This window comes from Condylura cristata, unplaced genomic scaffold (genome assembly GCF_000260355.1).
Source record: "Condylura cristata isolate star-nosed mole 26May11 unplaced genomic scaffold, ConCri1.0 scaffold00008, whole genome shotgun sequence".
Classification (NCBI taxonomy): Eukaryota; Metazoa; Chordata; class Mammalia; order Eulipotyphla; family Talpidae; genus Condylura; species Condylura cristata.
In genome coordinates, this window is record NW_004567109.1 from 52,261,971 (window position 1) to 52,275,739 (window position 13,769).

Here is a 13,769-nt window from a genome sequence, read left to right on the forward strand (position 1 = left end):
CAGCTTTCACTGAATTAGATTCATTTGGAGGCATATTATTTTATGTGTGCTGTCCTTCTTTTAAACCATGTCCACTTAATCAGGAACCTCAGTCTTTTGTTTGCTTCAAAAAAACCTATTTACACAGGATAATAGATTTTTCTCCAGGTTGGGCAGGTTGAGCATTTCAGCGATATGAACGCTTAGAATATCAGAGCTGGTATTCATCACAGGTTTGACAACATAACTTTATGTTTCAGATTTCTCCTGAATCCATTTTCCCTCCCTTTCCCTAGGCCCATATTCCCATTGCTTCTATGAAGGACTTTTTTTTTGCCTTTTTTGTTCTATTGTCTTCTGCTAGCCCCAAGGCTTCAGGGAACTTATCTTTCACTCCAAAAGATGATTTGTATTTTCCTAAGCAAAAGCAGTTCCTTCTCAAAAGAAGTTGAGGAGTTAGCTCTTCTAAGGTGTAGACAATGTGACTGCTTCTCCCACACCTATCCCTTGCTTTCTTCTTAACAATCCCAATTTTCATGCCTCACTTGGCATCCATAATCTGAGAGATGCTAGTTCTACCCCGAGTCTAGGTTGAGGCTCTAGAGTTTCCTTTTTAGGTTCACAGTATTTGAAGTGTTTTAGTATCCAAACCAACCTACCACCAAAACAACAACAACAAAAAAAACCCACAAAGCCATAAAATCTAATGCTTTTGCTTAGATGTGGTTTATATACATGATGGAATATTATTCAGCAATCAAAAAGATAAACTTATGCCTTTTGCAGCAACATGGATGGAGCTGGAAGGGATCATACTTAGTGAAATAAGCCAGAAAGAAAAGGGAAAATACTGGATGGTTTCACTCATAGCAGAGCATAAAGGATCAGAGGGGAAAACATAGTAATAATAAACAACTGTATATCAGAAACATTTTATGGGGACGGAGTGGGGAATGGGATCAAAAATGGAGGGTGGAGTGGGAGAGTTCACTGGACTATGGTGATGGCACTCAGGTGATTTAGTGATGGGAAGCCCACGGGGATTACAACTAAGATGGAAAAAAGGCACAAAATGTTGTAAAAATAAGCTATATTAATAAAAAAATGAATGCTTTTATCGATTAAGTAGTTAGGTCCATATGACTTAGTAGGAGTAGTTTTGTGTGATATCTGCCTTTTTATCTTAGCTCTTCTTGCACACTTAAACTATGCTGTGGTCCCCTATAACCCTGGAGTTTGTGGCAGTACCCCGTGTGCCTCAGTGTAGTAAAGGGAGCTGAAACTCCAGGGTAAACTGATGAGATTCATCTATTTCTAGTTAGAGCTAGTGGTTTAGATATAGGCAGATGACCAATTCAGACTAATAAAAATGTTCAAGATTAGAAAGAAGCTTCCTAAGAAGACTGATCCTCCCTAGTGAGTGTGAGTGTGAGTGAGAAAATATGAGAGGCCACTTAAGTCACTGTACTCCACTGATAAAAAGCCAATTTTAGGATGGAGTTCAGTTGTGGACAGTAGAAGGAGACCAAAAAATCCAGCTCTCTGCTGGCCTCACTGAGCTAACTAATCAAAAGTACTCAAAAGCGTATGTTACCTCAGAACATCTCAGTTACACAGACCAGTATATTTCCTTCATTGTTTTATTGGGTTTGAACTGGGTTTTCTGTTAATGGCTAGTGAAGATGAATAGTCTTTATCAATTAGGACTAAACCTCGCTGTAACAGAAACTGTCACCCTTTAAAGTGACTTAATGAAAGTTTCTCTCTTCTAGAAAGGAGATTTGAAGTTATACTGTAGTTTGCTGGTAAATCAAGGCACCCAGGCTCCCTCTAGATTTTTGCTTTGTCCTACCTAGGATATAGCCCTTGTGTTCATGGTGTAAAATGGCTGTTGGTGCTCCATCCATCACATCCTTTTTTCAAGCATCAAGATTCAGAAGAGAAAAGGGCACAACTCCTTCTTTTCAAGGAGGCTTACTGCTTTGATACTCAGCACTTCTTTCATTTCTTTTGGAAATACTTAGTCCCATTGTCATAAGAAGACTAAGAAATGTAGATTTTATTTAAAGTGGTAATGTACCATTTAAAACTCAAGGTTCACTTAATAAGAAGGGTGGAATAAAATTAGAGAAGATAGGCCCTCCCTGGTGGCGCAGCAGGTTAAAGCACAGCACTGAGAATCTGAAGCCACTTCCGCATGAGTTCAATTCCCGCCTGCCCCGGAGGAGACCACATGGCGAGCCAGACCTCTCCTGACCCGCCCGCTGCTCCCCTCAGCAGTGTACTTCGTCGATCTGCCTGTTCTGCTCCCCACTCTGTCTCTGGTGAAGCCTCTCACCGCCCCTGAGCCTCTGGCCTGTACCCCAGTTCTGTATGCACAAATAAATAAATAAATAAATCTAAAAAAAAAAAAAAATTAGAGAAGATAACTAAATGACTGTCATCCAATGATTTAAACTATGTAGGTTTTTCACCCCAAAATACATAGTTTGATCTCTGTCTCTTTAGGTTACTGTCATACTGTTTGAATTCAATCGAATCACACTATCCAAGTCATCCCACTAGTCAGATGATCCTTTAGTGGTTTCCAGGGAGGCGCAGTCACACATCACTGGGGCTTTGTGCAATGCTTGGCATGTGATAGGTGTTCAGGACATATCTGTTGAATGTTGAAAGAATGAATGATCTTTTGGTAGTGCATTTCAGCATTCCAATAACTTAAATCCCTCCTAAAATATTCTAGTGCAATTTCCTATGAGATATACTCAGAGCTCAACCTTCAGTAAAGAGCTGCCATTGGCACTTGTGACATATCCTACTGCAAATCAATATTGGTCCCTGCATTTCTGACTTTATTCAGCTTTGGCTGCACTCTAGGGACCCTTCTCAAATTCTCCCTGGAATGGGACCAGAAACACTCCTTACTCAAATAGATACGTGGATTTCTCTCCTCTTTCTACTATTCCTGTTTTAGTACCACATTTGTTTTCAGGCCTCCGGATTTTAGATTTGGGAAGGAATGCAAACGTTTCTACTCAAATCTGAGGGCCTACGTAACTAACTAAGGAGATCTAGAGTCAGAAACGCCCACTGCAAATAGATTGTATTTTATTATGTAAATACTATCAACAGAAAGAAGGCATTAGATAGAAAAAATGATAAATATCTTTTATTCTATAAACATTTCCTCTTAAATGGCAGCATTCTGGAGACATTTTATCTCTTCACAAGCCTTTCAATTTTAATAACCTAGTGGAGTTCTGCAGTTTTCTTTCACATGAAAGCTTTTTCTCTGAAGTGAGTAATTTTATTCCTTATGCTATTATTCTGAATGATATTAGGTAGCTTTTTTTTTTTTTTGGTGAAGGACATGGCAATTTATTTTTGGAACAAAGTTTTCCCTCCAGTCCTCAAATGCTAATATCTAATATAATCACTGATGCCTGGTAAATTCATAGAATCAATGTTTCTTATAGTGTGGTCTATGGGTTGACTGTATTAGAATCATGTAGGGCTCTATCCCAGTCATGTTGAATCAGAATTTCTTACTGTGAACCCCATTGAGTGCCATATACAAGTATGACAAGCCAAGTATGATTCTTGGCTCCACTAAAGTACAAGCCAAGTATGATTCTTGGCTTCACTAAAGTAGAATCACTAACTTAGAATAATCAAATTAAATTAACATGATCTTCACACCTAAAAGGTATTATTACTGCCATTGATATTACATCTACTAGTAATAAACCTATAGTGAGCTCTTAGGACTTGGTCAGGGTGTGGACGAAAAAGGAATGAATGATTAGAAAATGTACGTAATAATGCAACAGATTCAGTGTGTTTCACTTTGTTTCTGGTTTTTGTGTGTGTGGGGTAGAATCCTGTATCATGACTCACCTCTGGATATGTGGTCATAGCTTTGAACTTGGTTGTATTTCAGAAAGAGATAAAAAAAAAAAGAGAGAGAGAGAGAGAGCTGCTTTACTCTATCTCCAAAATTCCAGGGAATGTGTAATACTGGACCCCCAACCACAGCATTCATTGACCAGTCAGTGATAGATTAAAAATAAAAATTAAAATGCATTCTTAAAGATAGCTGACCTAAAATGACATTTTAAAGGAGTAAACAAGGAGAAATATTAAGTGAGTATTAAGACCAGGAATAATAGTAGAATGGTTTAGCAGGGAGGTGGTGGAACATTTAATTTTAATACGTTTCTCTTAATGTCATTATTTCAAAAGATGGTCTAAATCCCAGGTTTGTATCAGGTAGTATATATGTTTTCCCTAGAAACTTGGTTAAAATGTCACTTCTAATTTAGCATCTGTGTTTTTTACCATATACCTTACCAACTTTCAGCCAAGCAATAAGATACTCATCAACACCTCAGCCAATTAATACATGTGATTTCCACAGAGTAACCCAAAACTCAGCCTTCCTCTTTCCAGCTCACTGACACCTTCCCTAATCCCTTAAACACCAAAGGACTAGTACTGGCAAGACCGAGAGGGTCACATAGGTCATGTTAGGATGCACATATTCAGCCCATGAGTGCTTTGATTTTTGCCAACTCAATTCAGCCAAAAAACACTAGGACACTGCCGGAGATGGAGAACATGCAAAAGTGAAAGTGATTTTTTGGGCGTCCCATGAGAGTAGATAAAGATAATAAAAAAATAAATGGAAAAGGGTAAAGGACAAAGACTCCAAATCCAGACGAGCCACTGACTGCTGCCAATGGAAAGTGAAATGGGAGCCAAGCTCACCGGTGTCTTGCAAGCTTAGACATCGGATGTCTACCAGAACTGTGGTCAGCTGGACCTGTCTGGGTAGAGCTCAGTTCCCAAAATCTGAATCTAGGTCAGTGAAATCCAGCAACATGCTTGTGCCTACTAGTTTTCTATGGTTTATTCCTGTGTAGAGAGGGAGAGAACTGAGTCCACAGTGACAGGGAAAGTTTGAATTCTTTTCCAGAAATTCCCACCAAAGACACCCTATGCGGTAGTCGCACCTAAAGTCACTCTGTTTATCATTGTGCCCCAGGTCCTAGTACAGTGCTCAGTACAGAGCAGGAATGCTCTAAATATCTGTGAAAGAGTCCATCTGTTTCTTCTGTATCCCTTGCTCTTCAAAGTCTATCATGCATAAAGTCCCCTTACTTCCCTAAATGGACCTCACCTGCTGCACTGACCTTTCTATTTTCACAGATGCGTTTTTCATCCAGACCATCTTCTTTATTTCACGTCAGTCTTTTTAATTCTCTTAATTTTTATTCCTGTTTAATTACGACAGCACATGCCAAACAGGTATTTCTGAAATACCTTTCTATCTCCACTAACAAAACTTGGCTCCTAACAATTGGTAGATAAGAAGATTTCCTAGGCTTTTGGACAGCCCCAACTTTTACCTAGGACCTCAACTCTCTCTTGCCCTACACACACCTCCTATTCTAGCCTTTTTTTTTTTTTTTTGACTAGGATAGGTACCCTCTCATCCCCCAGTTGTCCTACTTGTAATGTTCACTCCTTCTCTGTGCCAGCCAAAATTTGTTGACCACTCAAAACTGAATGAACCTCACCTCCTGTTATCATCATTCCCATCTCTTAATTAGCACTCTCACCTTTACCAGGCCCTTGCACCATGTATTAGGCATTTACCTTGTACAACACTGTGACAGCATTTATTTTTATTGTCCTGTGCTATCTTTCCAGTTACGCTGGAGGGATAGTGGGGGCAAAGACTTCTCTATCTTAGTATTCTGTATGCTTGGGACAATTATTTTTGTAATTATTTTTAGTTGTCTTTCCCTCCTCCCTGTCCCTCAATTGCCTGCCTAAAAGCTTTTTTTACACACAAGCCATAAAAAGAGTTTTTTGGGAGCCTTTTTTTTTTAAAATCAGTTACTTATATATAAGTTAGAAATGATGTCATTTGTTAGATAACTGATTTAATAATTATATATGTAATTGAAGCCTCCTCAAATTAAAATGGAACTAGGTTAGAACCTTCTGTCATTTTTTATCCTTAAACAGGAATGAAGATGTTCAGGTAAGCACAAGTCTCCCATCATTCACAGTCACTGAAAGGACAGTATCAATGGTCAAGGGGCTAAAGGAATCACTTTGGAATAATCCATATTGTTGGTGATTTATAAATACAGGTTTGCAACTTCTTGCCAAGTGTCTGGACACCCCATGTTCAGGAATGAACTTTCCAGTGGGAAGGAACAAAACTCTCATTTCCTAGTGAGGCTGACTCAACTTTGTTTTCTCAGGGAGAGAATGAGTATAGGAGACAGTCACACAGGAAGCAACAGAATGACAGCAGTGAATTTGGATTCTAAGTTCTCTGCTTTGTCCTCAGGACCCTGTGGCCTTTAGACATCTTTGCTTCTTCTTTTTTTTTCTTTCCAGATTTATTTATCTATACACATAAGTACTGGAGTACAGGCTAGAGTTGTGGGGGGGGGGGAGAGAGGATCCATCAGAGACAGACTGGGGAGCAGAAACGGCAGGCTGACAGGAATATACTGCTGAGGGGAGCAGTGGGCGGGTCAGGAGAGGTCTGCTGTGCCATGTCGGTCAGCTCCCTGAAGTGGGATTGAACTCATGATGTGCAGCAGTGGCTGCAGATAGCTCATAGTACTGTTTTAACCCACAGCACCACCAGGGAGGGCCCAGCATCTTTGCTTCTTTAATAGAACCAATGTGATTGTTTTAAAAAGAAGTTCTTCTCTAACATTAGTAGTAATATAAAATATAAGTTTTTCTTTTCTTTGGCACAGATCTTTTCACATCAAGATCAGTTCCTATTGTTAGACTTTTCTCTGTGTGTTGGAGCAGAGAAACATGAGTCAAATGCAAATATCTGGTTTTCAGAAAGAGGTAACAGTGGTGATTTTTGGCAATTTGAATTATTTTAATAAGAATTTTTAGCACACCAAATGGATTGAATGATCCTGTCCAAGTTATTACCTCGTTAAAAGTATTTTAAGTTTCTACAATTTTGAACTCTAGGCTGCAAAAATGTAAGGAGATTCCAACTTTCTTTGACTTTCATTTGGATAGCTTCTCTAATTTTGCTGCTATTTGGAACATATTCTTTTATAATTATTATCAAGGGGTTGACCTTTTCTGTGGTACATTATCAGGATTCCATACTAGGTATTTTTGGAATTTGCAGGAATCCTTGAAAGTAATGTCTTTCAATTTAGTCTGTGTACCAGTCAGTCACCATTGGGACTTAAAAAAATGTGTATGATGGCTCTCCCTGGTGGTGCAGTGGGTTAAAGCACAACATAAGAAGCTAAAGTCACTTCAGCATGAGTTCGATCCCCGCCTGCCCTGGAGGTGACCACATGGCGGGCAGACCTCTCCTGACCTGCCCACTGTTCCCCTCAGCAGTCTACTTCGTTGATCGGCCTGTTCTGCTCCCTACTTTGTCTCTGGTGAATACTCTCACCACCCCTGTGCCTCTGGTCTGTACCCCAGCTCTGTATGCACAAATAAAAAAAAAAAAAAAAAACAATGAATGCCAGGCCTCAATCCCAGATCCAGAACTTCAGCACTTCCTGCAATAGGCCCAACAAAGTACGTTTCAGAAAATTCCTTCCTTCTCCTTAGGAACCATAGCTGAAGGTCACAGAGACTTTTCTTTCATGCATGAGAATTTTGGATTGAAAGGCCCCTTAAGTGGTCATTTGCCTAGTCACCCCAACTGTTGTTTGAATTCCTCCTATCACATCCCATAGAGTCTGTTGGCTACTTTTTGACTTCTCATTGTATAATGAACAGAATGAACAGCAATTTAAATATATTTCTTTCCTTACCCCCCTTTTTAAACAATCTCTGATTTTTCCTGAAAGTTTTCCTGAAAGTTCAAAAAGAAAAACATACATTATCATTCCCTTTCTCCTAGCTGGCCAATTATACCTTCTTCCTGTTGGGACTAGTGCTGAAATTCAGCATGGCTGTTTTGGTCTCACAGCTTCAGATTATTTATTACCCTATCATGCCAAAGCATTTTATTTTGGCCATTCCATATTGTTGGCACATATCTCTGGGAATATTGTCAGACACAGCAACTGCTGCCAGGAAAAGGAGCATAAACAGTTGTTAAAAACTCACAGGCTGTTTGGTTTTGTGCTTTAATTTCTTAATTCATGCATGGTGGATTAAAAAAAAAATCATTGTTTTGTGGATCTGGTGACTACAACTGGAACAGACAACCAGATAATTAGATGAAATTAAACCTACAAAGGCACTGTCAGCATGCCCTCACAGTAGAGACCCAGAGGGGAAAATCTTGTGGCTATAAAGTATAATTCCCTGTGACAACACAACTAAAAATGCAGTCTTTATTTTTCCATTTAATTCACTCTGTTTATACTAGTTAGTTCACAGTTAGTCTTTGAGTTTCACCATTGTCACTAAAGGAAATTCCAGGGTATATAAAAACATACAAAACCTAAAAACATTAAGGGTTTTTCCATCTTCATTTTTTGTATGATTATCTATAAAATAACATGGACATTTTTGGACATAAAATCGATGTTGAAGTTGGGTCAAAATGAGAGGAAATACTATCTGAGTGACCTCTGTCACTTAGTCACTCAAAAGAAAAGCAAGTGGAATGCTATGCAATTTAAATTAGGTGCAAGGCACTCAATATTCTCATTCAAGGAATTTTGCTAATGAAATTAGTTATTTCAGGAAGTAGATAAGAAACAAAAAGACATTTCATCAAGATGCATTTGAGCATTTTCATTTAAAATTACAAGGATACTGGAATTCCACTTACTATATATTAATTCCAGTTACATGACAAAGACAAACAATGGAGCGTTATCTTTGTTTTCTTACCACATCCTTTTAGTATTTTTGTCAAAAGCATTTAAAAATAATAAATGATTGTGATGCAAAATAATTGATTAATAATAGAAAGGACATTAAACAAACTGCAGGTGCCAAAAAAAGAGAATCACTGGGCTCCTGCATAAGCTAGTTAGGGAGATGAGAATGTTCCTCTTACACACCAGTCAGCAGATGGCACAGTCCCCCAACTCAACACTACCTGCATCCTTGAGACTGTTCCATCAGCGGCTTCCTCACCTGACTAATTTCAGGAAAGTGTTAGCTAAGAGTAATTCCCTACCTATCTCTCCCTTTTCCTTCCGTCCTACTTCCCTGCCATTCATCCTTCCATTTTTTCCTTTTCCTCTTAATTAACTAGAAGACTGAATGCAACCTAGAAGATTGAGTTAAAAATCGTTACTCTGAGTTCCTCCTGAAAGTAAAAATTAGAATCTGTCTTCTTGAGATAGAGAGCATATAATTAATTCAGGTTCCTGGAAAGAGGTCAAACTTGGCGCGGATCTAGAAAAAAGGAGTGAGATGTGGTTCAGATCTACTGTTAACTATGTCTTTTTTCCTTTCCAATTTTATGGAAGTATAAGTCACAATTATAAATTGTATGTATTTATGATGTACAAGGGCTGGGGGAGAGAGAAAATTGGGGAGATGTTGGTTAACAGGTATACTCTTAGTATTTTTTCTTTATTAAAAAAAATAGCTTAGTCTGCTTTTTATGAGTCATCCTCATCATGTACAAGGTAAAGCAGGGTTTAGATGGACCTAGCTATCAGAGAATTACTTCTGTAAGTTAATCATAACTCACATCCAACAATAAGGTATGTGTGTGTGTGTGTGTTTCCTAGTGATTTGCCAGACCACAACTCCCTCTCTCTTTCTTAAAGTAACCACTAATCTGACTGATAACAGCACAGAGTAGTTTTGTCTCTTGCTTAACATTAAATGAATGATATAACAGAACACGTCTTCTTTTGGAGGTTGGCTACTTTTACTCAAATTATATTGTGAGTAGCAGTTCCAGTTATGTAGCAACTGGGACTCTCATTTTTTTAAAGAAAGCACACATTCCTTATGGAAGAATCCTAGTAATGTAATGCCTATTATGCACTAATTAATCTTGCTTTATTTTCTTTTATGAGACTGGACAAATTCGTCAAGAGATTTAGCAACAATTCCTAATCTAGAAATGCTATTGTCTAAGGAAAACTAGTCTTGACAGCAGCCTGCACTTTCTACAGTTTTCCCCCTAAGATTTCCACAATCTCCTCTCATGCCCCTGGGTAACCACCACCTTCATCCTGCCCTTCCAGTTATGTACACTGGAATTCCCTTTTCTTTCCCATGCCAGTGGTACATATTTATTATTATTCATAAATGGTCCAAAGACTTAATAAAGAAATAGCACTTAGTGACATGGCGTGAAAATGACAGTTTTATATATATTAAAAAATACATTACACACATTCCCCTCCTCTCTCCAGGGCTCACCATATACTGCTACAAAAGTGGGAGGCATGAAGCTGGAGGAGTTCCAATATGCATAACTGGAGGGGTAGAATGAAGGTGGTGGTTACTCAAGGGGCATGAGGAGATGGTGGGAAGTAGAGGAGAAAAACTATAGAAAGTGCAGGCTGCTGTCAAGACTAATTTTCCTTAGACAACAGCATTTCTAGATTAGGAATTGTTGCTAAATCTCTTGAAGAATTTGTCCAGCCTCCAGCCATATCATTGGTAAAATGCAGAAATAATATGTCCTCCTTCTTTCCTTCTCTGGATTAAACATACTGTGTGTTAAATGTATATTAAATGTACCATGTTTTAAATGTGTTCTGGGTTTTTTAAATAGAGATTTTCTAAAGTCTTCCTAGATGGATGATTTCATTTAAATATACAACACACACTCTATTAAATCTGCTACAACCTAGATACGTATGATGACTATCTCTATTAAGAACGCACTTCATTAACCAAGAATAGATTGCAACCCATTACAAAGTGTTTCAAATGCAATGAGACTACCCAGAAACCCTTGGGCTCTCAGTTTTGCTTGGATATGTAAGAAAGCTTTCAGATTCTGAAGGAAGCAAATGCACAGCAAGCAGAGACAAATGTAGGAAGTAATCAACCTTTCAATGTTGGTAAAGGATGACACAATTCACCTCTGTTTAAATGCTGTGTGCTTCAAATAGATGCCCAAGTGGCCAAGGGCTTCTCTATTGAGGCAAGACTAGACATCAAGATTTGCATGGGAAAATCAGACAGCTGGAACCACACTCATATTTTCCCTGAGACAGGTAAGATTCTGGCAAAAAATGGAAAGAGGAGGCTAGCTGGAGAGAAATAGGAAACTCAGCTAGTATTAGTGTGTGGCAAAATAATTAGGGAAGCTTTTTCAATAGAAAAAGTAATTTGGCAGGGTAGACAATTAGGGAGAGGAATGTCAAAGCCCAGGAAACCCAATTATAGAACCATTAAAACCAATCTGCAATGCTTTATTTCTTTAGATCTCAGTATTTTTACCTGTGGAATAGAAAAGAAAAAAAAAAAACCTATACGCTTTTACCTACTTCTGACCTGAGAACATCCATCATAGAGATTTGATTATTTTTTGGTATAGTTTGTCCTTTTGCCTTCACTACAAGGTTAGAAGAACTTTTTGATACTAAGAACATGGCAGGTGGGCATTTGTCAACTCCATGGGCCCATGGTGTAGGAAGCACATTTGCTGGTGCAAAACACAATATATAAAGAAAGTCTGTTTAGCTAGTGAGGATTATTTATAGGTTCCGGCACAGAAAGTTTCAAGCAGAGGATGAACAGCATTAACACTAAGTCAAGTGAACTCTGTAGGAAGGAGAACAATAAAGTCCCAATAGGGTGGCCTCAAATAAATGTAGTCTTAGAGGAAGGGCAGGCAAATGGAGAAATGACAGTGAGTTGCCAAGGCACAAAATGGGTTTGGGATGTGGCTATCTTTCCAGGTCATCAGTAGTTTTTTTTTTTTTTTTTTTCTGATTGCAGGGGCTTCCCCCTCCAATATTTTTTTGCAAAAGGAGTGGTGGTCCAATATCTCTGAATCAATATACACTCTTTTGCTCAGGGCCTCTGAGTACTGTCTCCTGCTTCTTGGAAATTTCCTCATAATACCATTTTTCCTGTGTATAGAAAGCTGACAAATCCTTCCAGATGAAAGAGACAGAAGACATTCTCCAAAGGAAACAAAGAAAAAGCCACCATAATACAAGTCATGTTTGAGACAGTGTTCAGAAGCAATTGTTCAAAGTTCTACAAATACACTCGAAGATTCAGCCTGAGAAAAGCTGGGAGGAAAGACTGGCTAAAGAAGTGGCAGTTAATGTAGAAGGCAAAGGGCACCTCTCTTAGTGCTGGGGTAGTAAAGCAAAGACCTGAAAGGAGAAACAGGTAAACTGTATACATCAATTTCCTCTTGGACTAAGTGAAGTCCCTGTCTTTGATCTTTGTTAGCAAGCTATGTATGTTGTGCAAGACGACCGAAAGAAGGAGCAGAAGTTCCACGAACAGGGTGAATCACTTGTTCTACTATTCTCATTGCAAAATGGAGGTACTGTCCCCCTACTCATTCATTCATTGACTCCTCACTCATTTATTCACTCGGCAGGTATATATTATGGGTCCACGATGGCCCAAATACAATGGTGAGCAAAAGAGGCATGGTCGCTGCACCAGTGGAACATCTAGTTAGTTACAGGCAGGAACATGCCTTTTAACTGTAAAGCACGGTTAGAAATGGAAGCTTTCTGTATCAGTGATTTCCAGTCTTGATCTAGCTGTGTGATGTGGGAAGGTCATATTTCTTCTGGGTTTTCCTTTTCTCATTTATGAAATGAGGGAAATTCCTAAACTAAAATTTAAAGTATTCCAAATGTAGATGAAGAAGTTCATATTTTCAGGTACTTCTGAATCATGGATTTCTAAAACATTATTATGAAATAGTCCAGGCATGCAGGAGGATAAGAGGAACAAACAACTCCTTTTGTACCAACTAGCTGGCTGAGGAGATAAAACTTCATGAAAAGTTTAACTGGTGGCATGACCTCTTTTCCTTAAAGGAACTACTGTGATGAGTTGGCTGCTTTTTTATTCTGAACCACGGTCTAGGGAACCTGGTGTCAGTGTAAGAATGGTTTGCCAGTGAAGAGTTCTTCCTACACTTCTGTTCCTCTTTCCTAAAGAATGTGAAGTTACAACAGCTCAAGTTCCAGCTCTCAAGTACCAGCTGGTACTCTCCTGGCAACCCTACTTGCCACCCACCCAGCAGACCATGTTAGAAAGCCCATGCAGCAGGCACACTACATTTGAAGTAGAGGTTTATATTTACCTTGAGGGCCTTCTGTGCAGGTTCGCTGGATCCGATTGCGATTAGGTTAGGCCCAGCCATGCTGCAGAAACTCTTCAAATGCAAAGCATCGATAACAGGAACTGTGGAAACCGCATAATCCTATGCATATAATAGAAACATGCAGTTTGGCATTGCAGATGAATTCTAACACCAATTAAAACCTATCTGAAACACTTCCATCCCTCTGGGGGTTGTCAGGGGCTCAGAGTATCTGGAAGGAAAATTGAGACACACAGGTTTTGGTTTTGTCAGTGAAAATTAGGCTGCTTCTAAGATGTAAGTATGGACCCTCCTCCCAGTACGTGGCTGACGGTCAGTTTCAGTTGTGTGCACACAGCTTCACAGGCTGTTTGATTTGTGGAGTGGGGATCTGTGGGGGATATCTGAATATCCTGTGCAAACAGTGTCTCATATCTTCATAGGGATGAGAACTTCTAGGAGACTGTGTCTCTTCCTAGGCAGGTCTGGTGAGCCAAACTATTATTATCAATCAATGTAATAAAGAAGGGATATATGAGCAATACTTAGGACAGTTCCC

The 13,769-nt window shown here is 39.0% G+C and overlaps 1 protein-coding gene across 1 annotated transcript in view; it reads right to left on the minus strand.

Moving 5' to 3' along the window:
- DDAH1 (dimethylarginine dimethylaminohydrolase 1) overlaps positions 1-13,769 on the minus strand; it is a 112,315-nt gene that overhangs the window by 17,901 nt on the left and 80,645 nt on the right. The window contains exon 4 of the mRNA XM_004679174.2: positions 13,211-13,330. Within this exon, the coding sequence (XP_004679231.1) occupies positions 13,211-13,330 (120 nt within the window). The remainder of the gene's footprint in view (positions 1-13,210; positions 13,331-13,769) is intronic.